We start from the raw sequence: 19,255 nt of genomic DNA, 5'->3' as shown, positions 1-19,255 counted from the left end.
GTAAACGGTGACATCTTTCGCTGGGAGGGAAATATGGGTAGGGTTGAGGATGCAAACGCATCGGTAAACAGCCGCGCCGCCAAATAAAGAAAAAGACAGTCAGCGATGGTGCAGGGAGCTATGCATGCCCCTTGATCAATAACGTCAGTCCCGGCGAGTAGGAAACATATGGTCAGAAAGGGGTGGATGTGAAAATGATTGGCAAATCAACGACGGGAGCTGGACTCATCACAATATTAGAAACGGGTCCGGCCGAGAGTTCAGTCTGACATCTGTCACAGTAAGGCAAGGAAGGTATGCTCAAACGACTGCATGTGTGCCGGTATCGTATTAGTTGGGTTCATGAGTTCAAGGCAGACTGAGCTCAGTATGAGTGTCCCTAAAAAGAATCAAGATGCACAGAGGTGGGTCATCAGAATGCCTTGCGTCTTATTGTGCCCGGTATGACTTTTTTGGGCGTTTAGTAGTCACTGCAACAGAACAGATGAGGATTAGAAGTTGTCATGATATGGCCGAACGAGAAGAATATGTTGTTCGTCCGGAGTCGCCGCAACGGGGGGGGGCAAGCCACGGCGGGAGGCGCAGCGCGTGGGGCCTGCAGTGGCGCCTCTCCGAACGACAGGGCTGTTCTATTGGTTATCGGACGAGGCTGATGATAGTAAGACGTCAGGGCCGGATTGTGCGTTGAGTAGAGAATGATTCCCACGATATGATCATGGCACTCTGACGCCCAGATTATGCGCAAAAGCGCAATTTTTTTTCGAGTCGTATAGCAGCAGCAAAGCAGTTTAGGCAGACGAGGAGTGAGCATCTTGGACAACCATCCATGATAACGATGGAGGGCTCTGGCGTTCTTTCGTCCGTGCTCGCTCGTCATCTGCCTTCTGCCCCAGCCAGACTGTTTGAGCTGTGTGGGCGTCTAATGGCCAGTCACTGAAGGCCTGTTTCTTATCCTGCATGCGATGATGCTCTAGCCTGGGTGATTCCTGATGCCTGTTTACCTACCTATGACTCCTTTACTGGTTCTGCATAGGGACATCTGACTCTGCCACTCAGTTTCAACCGTAAACCAACCAGGGTGTTTGCCAAGAATAAACTCACAGCATTCCTTATTCCGAGAGAACGGGTACACACTACGGAGTACCATGGATGCCAATAATAGTGTCATCTCGAAGTTGGGAAACTTTAGAAGAAACATGTGCCTGAAGAGGTGATTCCCAATCAGGACGTCCCAGTTGGTTATACCTGGACCAATTGAGCACTTTCTCAGAGGTGGTGTCTCTGGCAAGACATGTAACGGCAACGGACCGTCGATGGTGGTGGCCAAGTGAGACATTGTGTACAGTAGTGACCGATCAATTGATTTTTGACTCTGTGCACGATCTAACAGATTTAATTATGGTTCACGGAATGGTCATGTAATAGTAAACATTAACGCACGGTTGGAGTCAACTTGAGCCTCCTGCATTGAGATCTATTACACTATCAGCCTTCTTCGAAGTGTTTTGAGCCAGAAATGCCCTGTGCTGTGCGTCAAAACATATGATCTTGCCTAGGTACTCAACCGCTACGTATGTGGGACTCAAAACACTGAATTCTCGTCATCTTCACAATAAATACGGCACTGCACGGCACGGCACGTCAAGTCTTCTCAAGGCCACGATGTCAGCGAACTCGCTGCCCGGAGCCCACGTGAGGGAGGCCAGAATACTGACCTAAGAAAGTCAGATGCCTGCTATCCTACCTATGGCCGCGGCAGGTAACACTGTTTTCCGTTCCAATAGGAATCCAGATCACGCCTTTGGGTAAGACATGAGGTAGGGAGCGGTGAAATTTTCGGGAACTTGTCAGCGATATGAGGCAACTGTCCAGATCACTCGAGGGTGAGAAAACGTACCTGAGCATCCAGAAAGCCACCAATGCAAGGCTGGGCCGGCTGCCTCCACATTCGGATTCAAGAGTAAAGAGTCAAAGTCGAACTGTGTACAGTGGTAGTGCTGACTGGTCAGCCCTTCACAGTACTCGGAAGGCTTTCAGGGATAATGGTGGTAGTGTGGATGCATGTCAGTTGCGCGGAAATGTTGTATGACAGACTTAGTTGAGGTGTGCTCAGTTTCCAACACTTTGGTCTTGGAGGGGGGGAAGTCTTGGTCGATCTGAGACCATCAGACGTACATACACTCGATGGGTTCCCGAGCAATCACACTTGATCCCCAGGTACTAACTACTCTATGTTTCTTTACGAGCTGCAACAATGAGGAACCCACATGCGATTTCATGTCCCTTTTAAGACTTTGCGAAGACCACAATCCATCACCTATGCAGTATGAAAGCGTTATCAGATACCACGACTCTATGTCATAACAACCCAAATGTGCACTCGTGAAGAGCGCAAGCATTGCCAAGGCCTGGGGTGGGATGCAGACACAGCCTTATGATGGACAGGGGACCCTGTCGCCATGACTGTAGTCTCGATGACAAGTATATCTCGTCTTGAGGCCACATTGACTTGAAACCCAGCAACATGGCCATCTAGGGAACGGGCGGGTGTTTGATTCTCTATGAGCTGTTATGTATGTTGTCATGGAACAGAGTTGTCATGGTGTCCAAAAATGTCATCTGTGGAATCGTGAAAGAATGAGGGAGCCCCTGGGTAATGATCGAGACCCATACGATTCTAGGCCCGCCAGTCTAGTCGGTAGCTCCTCGACTCTAATTTGAGATGGTGGCTTTTTACTATTGCACAGTTGGAATTAGCTAATGCTTGTTGGTATGAAACAGGAAACAAGCTGGAGAGATACCTTAGAGAAACCACATCAGATTTCAGGGACTCCAGTGCCCTAGCACCGGGACGTTGGGCGCAGCAAGGCCTGCCCACCATCACCATAAGTGCCGAGCAGCAAGGGTTAGCGCTGAGCAGTGCTACAGTGTGTGACGCATTCTTAGACGCATCTTTGTATCAATATTGTAGCATATAGGTACTTAGTACCTAAGTAAGGTAAGTACTAGGTATCTGGGAACTTGATCTTGGTGACTTTTTGGTTAGGAATCTTTCAAGCTTGGATGGCAGACGTCGTCCGGACGGTCTGCATTCCCGATACGGCATTTCAGGCATCATTTATTAACGAGTGATATTGTGGCTGGGGTTTTACTTGCTGTCGTGTTGCTGCGTGTTTCAAAGTCCCATCGTGCTGCGTCTGGGGAGAATTGGTGTATAGAAGGGAGCAAACGTTGTTACTCATTGAGGACGAGAATAGAGTCTCTGCCTGATCTGCCTGTTGATATTCGAGGGCATGTGTGATGGCCTGTGTTAGTGCCTGGTAAGTGTAACTGTAAGTCGGCTTTTCGATGGGGAACAGCAGCCAGGCGAACCATTGCCTTGAATGACTAACTCTCCAAAGTCCCCTAAATTTTGATGCCATTCCGTGATAACTTTCTCCACATACCTACCTACCTACCTTAGGTACCTTAACGGCCCAATCCTCCTATAGACAAAAAGACCCTGATTAATACATCCTCGTCATGTCTTCCATGAGCGCATCTCATCCTTTGTCATCAACGCCGTGCGCTTCTGTTGTCTCATGGGTCTAGACCTCTTGATTACAGGCCCTATCGCTTTGCATACGTCATAAGCCTGCATCTCTCGCCGACATTCATTGATGGTGGTGCTTTTCTAAGGGTAAGAAGAGGGTCGCCATCACAAGCTTTTGAAGTCACCCTCGGCCGACCAAGACAAACGTCGTTCTATCCGCTCGCTCTTACATGCAGCTACGATACGCACAGGAGGTACCATGCTGGTACCATGCAATGCAGTATGATAGTGGAAGAGGGTGCAATTTCAACTATCGCCATTGCATTGCATCACATTGTTTCCAGGTCTGTAACCCTCCTCTTCAGCCCTGCTGCAGGTCAATTCAACCTCCCTGTCTCAGACCAATTGATGACTCCTCACACCGAACCCAGGAACCACCTCCATCCAACCTATGGATGGAGTTGTATGGCCCGTCGCCGCCTATTCCCTGCAGTCACTATGCTGTATGTACCTACAGGACTATAGGCTTTGCACTACGAACTACCCCTGCGCTCGCCGTTGGATCCCTGTCCGGTTGATGCGGTACGGGTACCCAGTAGCCAGACTCACTCATCCACACCCACTGCGCTGCTGCGCCTTGAGAGCAAGCCCGTGCTTTCTCAGTCTCACTCAATGGATAAGTTGAGTTAAGGCATGTTTCTGGCTTCCTTCGGAACAAGAACCACCCGATGAAACAGAAGAAATCGGAGCACAGGACATTTGACGCACAAGGTCCTAAGAGCCATAGCCTCCGAAAAAAGTAAAGCCCCCAAATTCAAAGGTCCTTTAGACCCCCTCCCCCTCCAGGCCCAAGGCATCTTTGGTCCTTCAGCGGTGGGTCTGCACTAATTATCCCAAGCCTGCAATAGACGCGCCCCAGCCTTTGTCACCTGTGAAGACAGTCCGTCAGACTCAACTTGCGGCTATTGCTCTCACGCACTCTAACTGGCGTCTCTGGCGTCACTGGTGCCTTGACACACATCCTGGTGATGTCCTCGGGGAGTGTTGTTTGTCAAGAAAAGCCCCGAACCGGGGCGTGTCTTTATGACCTTCGATGCTCTCGTCCAGGCTACAAGCAGGCCTATAAGGCTGCGATGCCTCTTTGGAAGTTAATTGTCTTATCCTCACTTCCTATCTCTCTATTCATAAGATTCATAAAGCAAGCGTTTCTCCATTGATTATCACTGTCTTGCCTTCAAGCTTCATCCTCCTTGTTCAGTGCTCCTTGTCTTCATTAAGAACCCAGACCACGAACGATATCTTCCTTTGTTGGTTCAACTATTAGACATCTTACTGGGTTGTGCAATTTCCTGTATTCTAAACCAACGACACCAGGCCAACAACTTCACGGCCCACCACCACAACCATGTGCTATCAACTTGTCGAGCTCTATTCGGCTTGCCGATGCCCCTACTACACCCATGCTGTTGATCGCTGCGCAGCATACGGCCGCCCTGGCCATCCTATCCAGCAGCGAACGATCCTCGTTGGTTACTTGTGCTCTGCACACTCGAATCATGGTGCTCAGTATGCATCACCACATAGCTACTCAGACAGCGGCTACCACAGTGGCTACTCGAGCTCAAAGAGCTATCGATGAACGATTCTGTCTTCGGCAGTGGGATCTTGCTCTCCAAGACTGATGATATTCAAGTTCGACGACTGGGTGCTTTACCTTCTCTCCTGCAACCCATCGCAGCTCTCCTTTTTGCTAGCAGGATTTCGTTGGACTGGTGGAGTTCCGAATGAGGTTCACCGCTAGGCGTATCCTTTTTGCAGACTTCCTGGCTCTCTCGTCGCCCATTGAGGGCTCCTCGTTTGGTGGATGACCACTTTTGTTATGGAGATCACAGCAACGTTGCCGAGGGCATGGGAATGAGATATGATATGGACATGAAAACGATCACGACGGGATGCCTTCTTTTTGGTAGGGGAAAGCAACTCGCATTGCTGTTTCCCCTTCGCAACCAATTCTTTCTTTCTCTCTTTCTTTTAACACACGGCATTATTTTCTCGAACTTGCCGATGGTTCTTTATTTGCTTGTCGGCTACAGCATTCATCAACGGAGGGAAAATCTCTCAACTCACATTGTCGGATGGCGTTTACTTATTTGGCCTTTTGCCCCTTTGCACAGCGATGGATTTATTGGTGCGACTTCATTTCCGCTTGGCTGGAAATAAGTCAGGATACAGCGACATTGGATTACATCTTGGAACAGCAGGTGCTGAGAGCCTCACGGCGATTTTAGACGGTGGAATTTCTATTCTTGAGCATCATGGGCCGAGACATTACTGGTAATAAGTCTTGACCCCCGGACTATGGTACTGCGATTTGTTTTCTTCTCCTTTTTCTTTTCTTCTTCCTCTTCTCTATGGATGTCTTTTTTGATAAAAGACGATCCACATCTTAGGGTCACTGGGACTTTTATCACGGTTTGCATTTGAACTGGCGGGGCTTACTAAAATGCTTGTAGCATTAGATGTGGACAACGGATGGCTGGCCATTATTTCATTTCTTTTGGAGAGGATCTTTCAAAAATCTCCGGTGTATTCTTTTTGTTTTCATACTACCTCACCTGGGCTTACAACAAAGCATTGATTGCAACAGTCACCCTAGTCATGTAGTAACAGATGTCCTTAACTTAGGAACTGAGTTCCCAATCGAACAACTAGCAACAGAAGTGGACGTTGAACGTTTCACGATATGGAAAAAGACAATTTTACCTCTGCTCAAGACTCTCAAACTCGTATCGTGGATAATTACATTAGCAAGAATATCCCAAGTAGAAAGCATGATTGGTGCCTATTTTACTGAGGCTTAGTTTCAACTCATCCTGGCGATCATCAGGCAAAGTGGGTCGTATGAAGTCAACTTCTCCGCAACTTCACAACCAAGGCCTTGAAAGCCTCGGCCGAAAGAGATACGTGCGCATTATACCTAGTCACATCTCCAAAGGTTTTACATGTTTTCTCCAACACAGGTGTAAGACTTTGAGGCGCTGGGAAAACATTGCAACGGCATTACTAGATGTGCCATGGGGAGGCCTCAGGTAAGCCACCAGCTCTAATGCTAAGTTGTGCATCGTACAAACAAGGCAGAAAGTACTAAAAAACACTTACATCGACTAAATCGAGTCACAGCCTTGCAGTAGCAGTAGCAGTTTCGATAGTTTGTCCAAGCCCATGGACACGGCAATGGTAATTGACGTCCGAGGTTAGCGTGTCCTATTATTAGGCCACCCACCCCGGTAGATTGCCAGATCGAGCCCCGCGGGAAGGATGGTTGCGCTCGGCGAGAGTAAGGCCAATCAGCCTCGAGAAGGATTTCGGCTGTTTTACTCAGGAAACTTTTGACGCAGATTACAAGGAGGGCTGGGGGCTTGTGTGATTTGCGGGCGGTGCGCGATTAGGCGCACTGGCGCCATGCAGGGAACTATTCCAGGGTGTGAGACGATCAGTCGGGTTGCCAAGGATATTGAGGCATGTGTTTTGGATAGATGAACAACGAGTTTGTGTACCAATAAAGGTCGTCTTCCATGTTACTAGGACCTGACTGTGCGACATCGTTGCGGAAAGGCTGGAGGTTTCGCTTAGCACTCGATAACCTATACTGCTGAGTGTTATATTCCCGACACGAGTACAACAATCGAGATTAAAATCCTAGGAGGATGTAACAATCCCGTACAAAGATGCATCGCAAGCTTACAACCGAGCTCAAGGTTGGATGGACTATGCAGTGTATAAGGAGAACCCGGATTCTCAGGTGCAATTGGTCAACACAAATTGGTGCTGACATGATGGATAGCTACCTGAAGCTTGCATCTTTGAACTTGGCGAACATGGAAAGATGATTCGTCTATCGGTTTTGAGGAACTCATCAAAGGCTGAGGTGAGCCAAAGCAGTAACGCTACATCGCGGTGGTTTTCCAGGGATTAGTTCGAATTAGGGATGGCACGATTCAGCTGTCAGAAACGGCTGAGGTTAGGTTCCGTGCTGACGTCCAGAGTCCCCAAGAAATTAAACTAGACGATCCCTGGCTTGCCGAAGCTGGGCTGTTTGTATGCAGGGGCATGACGTTTAGTGGAGTGCTCAAGGCGTTTTTCCTCTGGAGGGGACAGGGGTGAGTCGTCCCAGCTGGGGGGTTGCAGCGGCTGGCGCTTGTGAGTAAGGGGCATCTGTAAGGGACGTATTAAGGTACGTACAGCAAAATGAGTCGCTGGGTCTTTGTTCCTCTCTACCTAATATGTAACAGGCCTGTATCATGTAGGTAGGGGCCTGTGTTGAAACTCGGCTACGATCACATCAGACTCTACCTGGTATGTCATGTTCAGCCTTACGCGCGAGTCAGGTTTCTTGACCGCGTAGCTTAACGTGTCGTCATGGTGAGCTCGGGTCCAAACTAAAATATTACTGTCCTTTATTACTTAGGTATCTAGGTACCTAGGTATCTGATGCCATTAAACGGGATATTGCCCTTGATCCAATCGCTCCTTCCTGCATAACGACAAGGATGAGAGAAGAGGAAAGTGAATGGAAGGCAGGTTGGGCAAAACTGGCAAAGGAAACTGCACTAGCACATCCTGTCTGCCGCCATCAACCCGTCAGTGGCCTTACCGTGTGCTGTCACTTGTAACTCTTCGTCAACAGCATCAACAACGGCCTCTCCTCTCACCCTTTTCCCTTTTCTGTCTTCCGCATCCTAGCAACCGCTTCTCTACATACATGATAGAATCATTAGTCTTCATCTTCATTCTTGCCCTGTGTTCAGTCTAGACCTTGTTGGGAACGCCCTCGTGTTCGATGACTGAGTCTCTTGATCCAGTATTACATCTACTCAGACAATCGTCAACAATACTTCTCAAGGTCAACCTTTCCCAACACAGCGTCTAGTAGAGCATAAATCTCACGGCGTAAATCCCCTCGTCATCGCGATACACTTTCGTCACCAGCGTCCAACATTCGATACGGCTGTCTGCTTCAGCACACGATACGTGACACTCCATCATGTTTTCTAACCTCATTGGCCACACTCGGGCCGTTTTCCCTCAAGCGAACTCTAATGATCACATCGGTACTGACGTTGGCGACTTCGATCAAACCCCTCCTCCAAGTTCACGCGTATCCGTGGACGTGCCAAGAAGCGAGGATATGGGATCAGAGGCTATCAAAGAGTTAAGAACAAACCATGACACCGCATCTCTTGGGCATCTTAAATCACCATTGACCGATTCGAAAGTTTCTGGCACAAATAAGCTGACACCTCTTACGAAGACTTGGCAATTCGAACCCTCGACAGAAACAACAAATACTCTGGGCGCTATACCTGCCCCCCCTTACCACAAAACTTCTTTATCACAGGACGGGATGGCAATACAGCACAGTCCTTTAGAATCTTCGTTGGGAGGCCAGGATGATCACGAAGTTGAAGATGTTCCACGGACTACGGGCATTCTATGCGCCGATAAGGACCTAGAGTCATCATCAGGCGAGATTGACCAGTGGCCAACCTTCGAACAGGACTCGCCTAGATCAAGGAGTATCTTACCGAACAAAGGCTAGAAGTCCCGGTCTCTTTCGGTGAAACTGCGCCCAACCTTTGGTCTCCTTCTAAGTGATTGCAGAAATCGTCTCAAAATGCCAACTACTAAGGGCTGGAAAAAGACAGGCATAAAATGTCCTGACGGAAATGCTTCAGAAGATAGAAGGATCTCTCCTCCAGAAAAATATGTGGTCTTCTCGAACGCTTCAGGTGTGGGTGACCAGGATGCTGGACCTTTCTCATCGCTCAACACAGGCACATGTCTACCCAATATGGCATCATCAGAAACACAGCTGCATGGCTTATACGACCAAAACAAAAGCTCTCACGACGTGAAATGCCCAGAGTTATCTCTACTGGAAGAGCAGAGCTTATTAGCTACAAACATAAATAGACCAGTTCGCAGTCAGTCCTCGGGATCTATTATGAGCTGTTTATGGAAAAGCCAGTGGCTCAAGCGACTATCGCGCACAGCAAAGTCAAACGATTCACAGCTTACCGAGCCTCAGCCTGGAATTAAATTAATCAGATCAGATGATCGACGTCCATCAGAGCCTGTTTTGCCAAGCAGCATGGCTCTGCGAAGAATGTCCGCCTGGTCGACTCTATCTGGCAAGTCTGATCCTGGAGTTGACGGGGTACTTTTCAAGCGTGCATTCAGCGATCTCGAGAGGCTTCTCGATGAAGCTCTCTCCCTGGCCCTGGAGGTCGCGGACCATTCGGAAGCCGCAGTTCATGCTACCCACCCTGGCGTGTCGAATGAGCATGGCACCGATCATGTGGGCGAATCAAACTTGTCGATGTGCAACAGGCCCCAAGAAAACGTGGAAGTATTTCCTACAGATGTAGTAGATATGGCCTACCCAGCGAGGCCGGGCTGCAGGCGTGCTGCCACTTACACTGCCGTACCCAAACGCCCGCGGCTGGCCGATGTAGTTGAGAGCTATTCCGGAACCTATCAGGAGCTTCGAACAAGGAATGATGCCGGACGAAGACAACAAAGTAGCACTTCACGACGTTCTTCACTCAGCAGAAAGGCCCGGAGATCTAACAAAGGGTCCAAGACGAATCGTAGACAAAGGCCAGTTATACTAAAAGATCTCCGTAGCACAAGTGCCCTTCTTGATATTGGAGGAATAGACGCCAAAGGAAAAACGACAGCTCATAAAAGCTCGGCAGCTGTGAACGTTTCATCAGCCGTTCGAAGTGGGACCAGCCATGACGCTCTGCCAGAACATAACATTGCTGGGAGAAGACTGCAGGGCGAACATGGCATCAATCTTCGAAAGCGATCGCACGTGAGTCTACGGGACATGCAAGGTTTCAACCTTCCAAAGTCGCACATCAGGCAACCGATTGCGAGGGACTAGTCACCCGTCCGCAAGCGATTTGTAGCCTCTACTGCCTGCTTGAGCACAGCGCTCATTGGGGTGCTACTTGGTATCTATACAGGCCTAGTCCCATCAATCCAGTATTATATCGTGGATCAATCACATATCACGGTACACGGCAATACTGGTTGTTTCCTTGCCCTTGCTATTCCGTCCTTCTTTCTCTGGCCATTGCCCTTACTCCACGGTCGGAAACCATATATAATGTCAAGTCTCATTATTGCGATGCCTCTTCTTTTTCCACAGGCTATTGCAGTCAGCAGTCCCAGGCTTACCAACACTGCGTCTTGGAGGGCAATTCTGTTGGCCTCTCGTACACTAATGGGTGGCTTCTTGGGCTTTGCAACTATGAACTTTCACTCGGTTCTGACGGACCTTTTTGGCGCTTCCCTAATGTGTCAACATCCCCATGAAGAGGTTGTCGATCATTTCGACGCAAGAAGACATGGTGGTGGCATGGGCATTTGGCTTGGTATCTGGACCTGGTGCTGGATTAGATCTCTTGGACTTGGTTTTCTCATTGGCGCAGCTATCATTGATAAACATCCGCCAGCATGGGGTTTTTACGTCAGCATCATGATGATTGCAGTTGTCTTGATTCTCAATGTGATATGTCCCGAGGTCCGACGATCTGCATTCCGACGGTCGATTGCAGAAGTCCGAACAGGAGGAAACATCTCGCGTCGTCTGGCTCGAGGAGAAGTGATGATGCATCGAGTCAAGACGGGTCCAAAGTGGTGGGGACAGGAAGCATACCATGGTGTTCGTTTATCTTTAGAGATGCTTGAACAACCTGGCTTCGCGGTTGTAGCGATATATGTCGCTTGGATTTACGCACAAGTCGTTCTTGTCATCATTCTGCTGGGCTCACTCGTATCTCGATTCTATCATCTTAGATCGCCATATGTCGGCCTTCATGTCGCCGCCGTCGCACTCGGCGCTCTACTTGCAATCCCTTTCCAAAAAGCCAGCATCTTCTCGAGATCTCGCAACCGAGAAAACAAAGTCAATCGCGAGGTTCTTGGCAAAAAGATAGTATGGTCTTCACATCTAGTCCGCCGGGCCGTCTTTACTATTGCCCTTCCGATTGGCGGCGCCTGCTATGCCGCTGTTTCGTCAGGACCACCAATCAGTTCTGGCGTGCCAACCTTTTTTGCCTTGTGTATAGGTTTTCTATCCTGCCTCGCAATTTCAGAATGCAACGGTCTCATCATGGAAACCTTCGATACATCGGATCTGTCTCCCGGAATGGTTGGTCGCCATCGCGATCCCACAGGTCAAGACCAGCGTCGAACCAACTACTCCTCTTTTCCGAGAGTGACAGCAGGATTCGCTATGATACAATCCTTCTCATACATACTTGCGGCTGGTTCAACTGCGCTGGGCGGTCATGTAACGCGGAAGCTTGGCCAACAAGTTGCCACGAGCGTCGTAGCTGCGATACTCTTCTTGTTGACTGTCCTCTTGTTGCTTGTTCTCATTCGATTCAAGAATGTGCTCATCATACCTCGTTCAAAATCAGAAGAGATGGAGAAAATTACACAAGCCCGTCGACGGTCTTCGAAACGCCGAGTTTCCATGCCCAATGACTTGCGTGCATTGATGGAAGAGGACTATGCCTGGCGACCCACAATGATAGGAAACCCGATGGGCAAAAACCGCCGAATGAACGTATTGGAAATGGGTAACCTGACAAGGTGGCAAGATATTCGACGGAGAAATAAGCTCATTGATGCGGGTGTCCATCTCAATCGTGATACGTTGGACCAAGGTCTAGATGCTCTAGATGTGGCGCTCGAAAACCATATTGATAACATGCGACAGAATGCATCTGGATTCTTCAGACGAGGGAGCTTAAGAAAGCATGGAAGCCGTCTCCGTCGCAGCAACCAAAGCAGTGAACAGACATTTCATGACTTGGAACTGGACATGCTTGATCCCGTGGGTACGCCGAGCGAGTCATCCCAGCAACCTCGACAGTATGTCGAGAGGGAATGTGTTATGGGTCAAACAATCAAGGAGGAGAACAAGGACGAAGTCCAAGCTGGACCTAGCACTTCGCAAAAAGACCACACTTGAAGGACACGAAGAGCATTGTTGGGAAAGAGTGACCTATAGGATTAGAATGAATGTCTAGGTGGTGTAGTATAGGTGCATCCAATAATTACACCTAAATAAATTCGTGTGCGGTCCTAAGGCATTTTCCTTCCATCTATGATTGACTGCTGCTAATGCTCATTATAGCTTCCAAGTGCTTGGCTATTATACAAAATTGATATGTGATCTAATTCACGAAACAAAAGAACGATGGTGCATGTGTCACCGAAATCTATATCTCCATTTTATTGTACGTTCAAGACCAGGTCATCTCCTCGCCGTGTAGGGGTCAATGTCGGCTGCCAATGCGGCGACATAGCAAGGTTTGGTGGTGTCTTGTTTTGAATATCACGATTCCACTTTGGAGCGCCAGTTTTGTCTGTACCGATAGTCATACCAGCGGCGCGATCCATACCGACACGCTTAGCCAGGAGTGAATCCTGGCTATCAGAGTGAATAAGTGAAGGCTTCATTGATTGCGAGGGGCGGTAACTCTGGTATTGAGAGGGGTGTATTTGAGCCTGCTGTCCGGCAGGATAGGGCTGAAATGACTGGTAACCTCCTGTGTCACGAGGGTAATATTGCTGGCTTGACCGAGGCTGGAAAGAAGGGTACATCTGTGATTGTTGGTAGGGCTGCTGATGCGGAAATGTGCGCTGATAGGACTGCAGAGGCTGTTGTTGCTGTTGCTGGAATGACGGATATGTTGGGGGCATACGTTGTGTAGGCTGCCAAGGGTTTTGCTGCTGCTGCTGCTGCTGGTTGTGACGTTGTTGCTGGCGATTGCGTGAATGCAGTCTCTGGACAGGCTGCCAGGCTGCCTGTTGTTGACGAGGGGAAGGTTGAAACGAGGGAGGCCTCTGATATGGTTGGTACTGCTGAGGCTGAGGCCCTGATGCAGAACGGCGATGCTGAGAGGTTTGGCGAGACTGAAGAGGTTGAGGATATGGTGGGTCAAAGTAAAAGGGGGACGCCCGGATCTGATCTTCTTTGACATTCGCGGTCTCTGTGGTCTCATCTGGCTCTGGAGAGGGCTCCACAATGCGCATTGTCGATGAGGCTGCCCGTGTACCTGTATTGTCGACGGGCTGCATGCTCTGAACAGCTGATTGAGGTTTTTGTTGTGGTTGCGCATTCAGCTGAGCTTTCGACTGTAGTGCCGCGTAGTATGCGCTGGGAGGCTGCATCAGACCCAAGGTCGGGCTTGGCTGCCCAGGAGGGCTGTAAACTACCTGTCGTGTAGGAGGGGCAGCTCGCGGGTTGGCGCTGACACCAGAGTTGCCCATCTGGCTGGCACGTCGAGGGTCTCGTGGGGGGATCTGAGGCTGCTGCTGACGAGCTCGGACTGACTGGGGAGATTCGACAACAGGGGAGAGGCTGACTTGCTGTTCTAGTGCTACAGACGGAATGCTTGAGGAGGACTCGGTTGAGGTGGTGATGATGGTGGCGCTACTACTGCTAGAGTCTTCACGTGGTCGAGTCAGGGGTCTTGTCATGGAGCGACGATTGGAAGCGCTGCGTCTTGGATGAGACTGGGAAGAGAAGAAGGGGGAGGGATACTGCGGACGAGGTCCACCAGGTCTGGACAGTGCACCACCAGGAATAATCTCAGCTGGAGGAGCAAGTGATCTGGTGCCGCTTCGTTCTGCACTGCTGAGGGAGGCGTTATCATTGTTAGGTGGTCTTGGTGCTCCCTCTTGAGAAATCTTGGACTCCTGCGAGCCGCGAGCAATCACCGAAGCACGCTTTGGGTTTCCCAAAACCCAATTGCCGTATTGGTCGGCGACATAATAGGTTGTTGCTGAAAGAGGCGTTGTTGGTGGTCTCCAGACTTGAGTGTTGGCGTTTGGAGATATCGACGTACGGTCTTCTTCAAACTCCGTCACGTTGCTCTCACGGTTGCTTATCCTTACAGCTGGTCCGGCTGGTTTCTCGGCTTGTGGTATTTTTAGCTTCAGCGGTGCGGGTGGTGTTGGCTTAGACCTTCCTGTCCAAGCACCAGCAGCAAGTGTTGGTGGTGGTGGTGGTATTGAAGAGCTCTCATCTCGCGATGAATGTCCAGCATCTTGGCTTCTACCGTCAGCTTGCTCCGCGTGGAGAACAGGCAAGGGTTTGTCGTTGGTGTCTCCGGTAGATAGATCCGGTAGGGTCGGTTTCGCAGGGAGCAGCTTTGATAGTCGCCTCAGTGAAGATGTATGCACCGCCGTGTTGCGGCTCGAGGGGGGAGGTGATAATGCTACACCAATGGCTTCAGGCTTGACACTCCTACAGTTGGAAGTAGGCGGCGGTGGTGGGTGATTTGTAGGATCCAAATCAGGTCGCAGTTGGTGAACCATCCATGAATTATGTCCGCCAATGTCAGATCGATCTGGCTTATAGCCCCAGGTGTCCCTCATAGGAAGAAAGCCAGTCTTGATCTGAGGATACTTTCTTCGTCGATAGTATCTTGCCAATACAATAGCTCCGACGGCAAATCCCACTGCAGCGAGGACGCCGACTGAAATACCAGCGACCTGTTCAGTGGAGAGTTTGTCTGAACCATCACTGTCCTCGTCTTTGCTTGTCCCACCAGCACCACCCTGTACGTCCGTGGTGGTCTCGGATTCTGAACTCGAAGTTGAGGTATATGTAGAAGTCTCAAAAGTAGTGGACTTAGTGAACGGAGACTCCGTGATAGAGATGATATCTGAATCCTCTGAAGAATCAGACGTAGAGTGTTCTCTGGTCGTCGATCGTGTTGTTGAGCCAACTGGTTTCGTCGATGGTCTTGGAATAACAGGGGGCGAAGAGGTGTCAATAACCAATGTTGTCGGCAACGTACGAATGCTGCTAGATGTATCCGGTCGCGGGGTAGTCTTGGTAGTCGCTGAGGGAAAAGTCACAACTCCTCCCGTAGGAGCTAAAACTAATGTTGCCGTGATGGTGAGATAAGTAGGATGGACCGCGCCAGGTCTCCCGCTGCATATATCATATGCATTCTCGATGACTCTGTCTGCTTCTGTGTAAGCAACACACACTTATTGTATTCTGTGGTTCGTAGTACATACCACTGGCTTCGGCTTTGGAGCAGTATCCAATGGATCGTTCAGCAGATATACATTGCATTGCACCCTCACCAAGTGTGAATCCCGAGGCGCCCCTTCGAGAGCACAGACAATCCAGCAGCGGTTTTCCGGTGCAAACATCCTGAGCATAATTGACGTTAAGGAAAGAGGCGAAGCATTCTCCGGCACAGCTGGGGATGAAGCTCGAGAATTCGTTGGAGATATTAGTCGCGAGTACGACAGTTACACAAAAGATCAACCATGCCGGCACGAAGGAAAATGGCCAATTGGCCATTCTACAACGAAACATCTAACGACGGAAATCAGCTCGAGCTCGAGGCAGGGTATGTTGGGCTGGTGAACTCACCTAAAGAGAAGGGTATCCTATTAAAGGAGATGGCCAGCATCTCAAACGAAGTGGATTCATGAGCAGTCGTGACAAAAGAACAAAGGGAAAAGAAAATCAAGGAGAAACTAGTTGGTGAGAGTTTGTACAAGCGGCCACAGCGGATACGACAGAGGAAAAAGAGAAGACAAGAGAAAGAAAATGCGAAACACAGTCACAACGGATGGATGAGTTAGGAAACAAGGGGGCATATGAAGACAAGACTGAGCTGGACTGGACTATGCATATGCAGCATACACATTCTCAGCAGCCGCCGTCCCTCGCTACATCACGCAAGCTGATCATGATATGTAAGGCCAGCGCTTGCTGGGCGTTGTAAGTCCTGCATCTGCAAGCCTCCTCTTCAGCTTCAGGGCCTCTCGAGGGCTATGGAACCGCCAGAGCGGGCCCTCGATTGCTCTCTGCGTCATTGTGGAAGAGGCTGGATCCGAGATATCCTGCTGCAAGTACGTTCTATTTTTGCGCGCGTGAAATGCAGAGGCGAAGTACTTGGACGATCCGAAACTCGACGGATGGTGTACGTTTTGTTTGGCGGTTAGAGTTCGAGCTATGACTGGCTGAGGTCTCTTGTAGCGCCGTTAGACGCGGGAGGGTACTTCCAGGCGTCAGCAACTGACAGCCAACCACAGCCTATCCCCCAACTAGAAACACGATAAGTAATCACGTGAAACCATCTCCGTCCAATTACGGTGTTCGTATAGCCTCAGTTGGGGGCCTAGTATACCTAGGGTACTAGGTAGGCCACCCTAAGGTACTGTACTCGTTCTGCTGCAGATCGGCGACCTTCATTAAGCTTGATATTATGTTGTAGATGTGATGACTACACTTTTTACGCCTTGGCTGGTTTCGAAGCCAGTTGGGTGGTCTCGTCCTCTGAAACGGTCACCTCCAGCCCAGCTGAAAGATCCCAGCGTTACTTCGTCATGACTACTAATACATGGACCTCTCGGTTTGTTGCGAGATCCTCAAGACAATATTGGGGCTGACCAACAGACCTTATCCTTGTTTCAGTCCCGTTCAAATGGGCGTCTATGAATCAATCAAATAGTGATGTGACCCACAACGTCTTGGCCTTCTTCATATCCTCATAGCCAAACGATATAAGCACTATCACCTATTATGCTACCATGCCATAGATCTGTTGATGTCATGTCCGCATTCATGTCCATTTGCTTCCTCTTCCAGTAACAACTCTGGACTCATTATGCAAGCTGGGTGTTCTCGTCACCGGCAAATTGTTATCTCAATAGCAGATTTGGTCAACTTTACGGGATATATTCGCATTGAAGATCTAGATTCTCCCCTATTTCAAGGCTCGTCAGCCATCACACAGGTCTCTCATCAAGTGCATCCTTGCCAGGCGTACCGTCATCAGAAACACTTCTGTGCGGTCACGATGCTGAAGCCGAATTGCCAGGCGAAAGATGGTAAGAGTTTCGTAAACGATAAAGATCAACAACAACCTTAGACGCCGACGCCGACAATAACACCCACAATAGAACCACAAATCTACCAGGGCACAGGAAGCTCTGAATACCATGAGGCCATCTCTTGTCTGTGGTAGATGAAAACGCCACATATAATGCAGCTTCGCCCTCAGTCCCCACCAACCAAATGCTATGCAAACACCAAATTACTCTATTAACAATCTCACATGGCCATTTCAGCCTGCAACTTCCGAAGTTCAGCTTCCTCGTCATCTTCTTCGACTGCCTGCTTCTTGCTCGACACGGCTGTATAATGTTAGTATTTACACAAAAAAAAAACTTGAGCAAAGGGCACATACGCTCTTCCCTAGCCGGCGTGGGTAGCTTATGCACGGCATCTGACACAGGGACGGTGCCCGTCTTTAGCATCTGTTCGTCGAGCTGCTCCTGTTGTAGCTCATCCAATTCGTTCTCCAACTCATCCTCGTCGATCGGCTCGCCTAATGAGTTCGAGGTGATTGCGTTGACAATCTCGTCGCTCATTGCATTGTGCTCACGCAGTTCGTCCCTATTGTTTCAGATTAGCCAAGAACACATCGCACACCAACTGGCATAAATAAGCGTGGCGTCAACGTACATTGTCGCATCAACCTTGTCGACCGTAAGACCTCCATAGATCTGCTTCATGGCCGCGTTGGCGTTGCTCATGGCTGCCAGGGTCTCCTTGTTGATATTGGCGGACTCGATCGAGTTGATTTGCTGCTCTAGTGTACCGATCTGTGCAACAGTTTGCTCGAGCGCGTGCTCGTGTGTCTTCTTGCGCCTCAAGGCCGCTTTGGCCGCTATCATATAGATCAGCATCTCTGCCCCGCATTACGAATCTCATTGAGATGATCACGTACCGTTCTTGTTGGTGCTCACGTTCTTGCGTGCGGTAGCATCCTGCTCGTCGATCTGGGTCTGGAGATGTCTCTCACGCTTCTGCAACATGTCAAGCTGCGCTCGCAGCCCGAGTATCGCATTCTTGGGCGTATCCTTGCGTTTTTGGGCTGCGGCGCCACCAAACCAACCCCACATGTTTACAGTTGCTAGTCAGTCAAGATTGGGGAGAAATATGAGTTTGATGAAGGAAAAGGAGCGCGAGTCCTGTTCCTTTTGTTGAGCGATCTCGTCGTGCAGTGTCGGGGCAGAAAATGGCGTAGTGAGCCTCGACTCAAGTGCCGGGTAGTGGGGTCAGGCTCCAGGAGAATAATATCCACCGGGGCTACACAGGATATCGGAAGCTTCTAGTATTATATGAATAGAAAGCGCGTTGTACCCCGTAGGTTGCGATGTTCGTTGTCGTCAGCGTCGTCGTCCTATGTAAGGTAGTGTAGAGTTAAAGGTAGCCTGTGGGACTCTTATCGTTGCCTGTGTGATGACGGCACATAGGCCTTGCCCGCCATTTCCTCTTAATTGCATATTGTGTAGCTGTCTGCTATACCTAATTGCAAGATCGCTCAGGTGCACCCGTCTCATGTGACGCAATATTCAAATGGCCGATCTCAACTAGGTAAGGTACCTAGGTAGGTATGTCACTCTGACCAAATATGATGCTATTCGCAAGTGGAATATGATAGATAGATGAATCTTAGGTGTAATAGTTTGGTTCTTTCAGTATGTTCGTGCTTTGAGTTATTCTTCCATAAAATACTATTCACCTTTTCGCCTATCCACTTCTTGACAGGTTGGAATTGCAGAAAGTACCTACGCAGTTACGTTCGCCAGCTCATGTTCAAG

At 49.4% G+C, this 19,255-nt stretch overlaps 4 protein-coding genes across 4 annotated transcripts; 2 read left to right on the top strand and 2 right to left on the bottom strand.

The window, feature by feature from the left end:
* Positions 1–8,576: 8,576 nt before the first annotated feature.
* FSUBG_9421 (major facilitator superfamily transporter) lies at positions 8,577–9,131 on the top strand (the record flags this gene model as incomplete). The annotated part of the gene is made up of 1 exon (XM_036687933.1): positions 8,577–9,131. One exon carries the CDS (start codon positions 8,577–8,579, stop codon positions 9,129–9,131), a length of 555 nt encoding a protein of 184 aa, XP_036535079.1.
* Positions 9,132–9,206: 75 nt separating this feature from the next.
* On the top strand, positions 9,207–12,581 carry FSUBG_9420 (polyamine transport; the record flags this gene model as incomplete). The annotated part of the gene is made up of 2 exons (XM_036687932.1): positions 9,207–10,409; positions 10,749–12,581. The coding sequence occupies 2 exons, from the start codon at positions 9,207–9,209 to the stop codon at positions 12,579–12,581; spliced, it is 3,036 nt and encodes a 1,011-aa protein (XP_036535078.1).
* Positions 12,582–12,844: 263 nt separating this feature from the next.
* On the bottom strand, positions 12,845–15,938 carry FSUBG_9419 (DEF1-coordinates repair and RNA pol II proteolysis in response to DNA damage; the record flags this gene model as incomplete). Its single annotated transcript, XM_036687930.1, has 2 exons — positions 12,845–15,591; positions 15,647–15,938. The coding sequence occupies 2 exons, from the start codon at positions 15,936–15,938 to the stop codon at positions 12,845–12,847; spliced, it is 3,039 nt and encodes a 1,012-aa protein (XP_036535077.1).
* A 1,761-nt stretch (positions 15,939–17,699) lies between these two features.
* On the bottom strand, positions 17,700–18,553 carry FSUBG_9418 (vacuolar-sorting SNF7; the record flags this gene model as incomplete). Its single annotated transcript, XM_036687929.1, has 4 exons — positions 17,700–17,782; positions 17,836–18,044; positions 18,114–18,318; positions 18,379–18,553. 4 exons carry the CDS (start codon positions 18,551–18,553, stop codon positions 17,700–17,702), a joined length of 672 nt encoding a protein of 223 aa, XP_036535076.1.
* Between the last annotated feature and the right edge of the window lie 702 nt (positions 18,554–19,255).

The sequence above is a fragment of the Fusarium subglutinans genome (assembly GCF_013396075.1).
Source record: "Fusarium subglutinans strain NRRL 66333 chromosome Unknown NRRL66333_c0000146, whole genome shotgun sequence".
NCBI lineage: Eukaryota > Fungi > Ascomycota > Sordariomycetes > Hypocreales > Nectriaceae > Fusarium > Fusarium subglutinans.
This window is presented reverse-complemented; position numbering and strand designations above follow the sequence as displayed.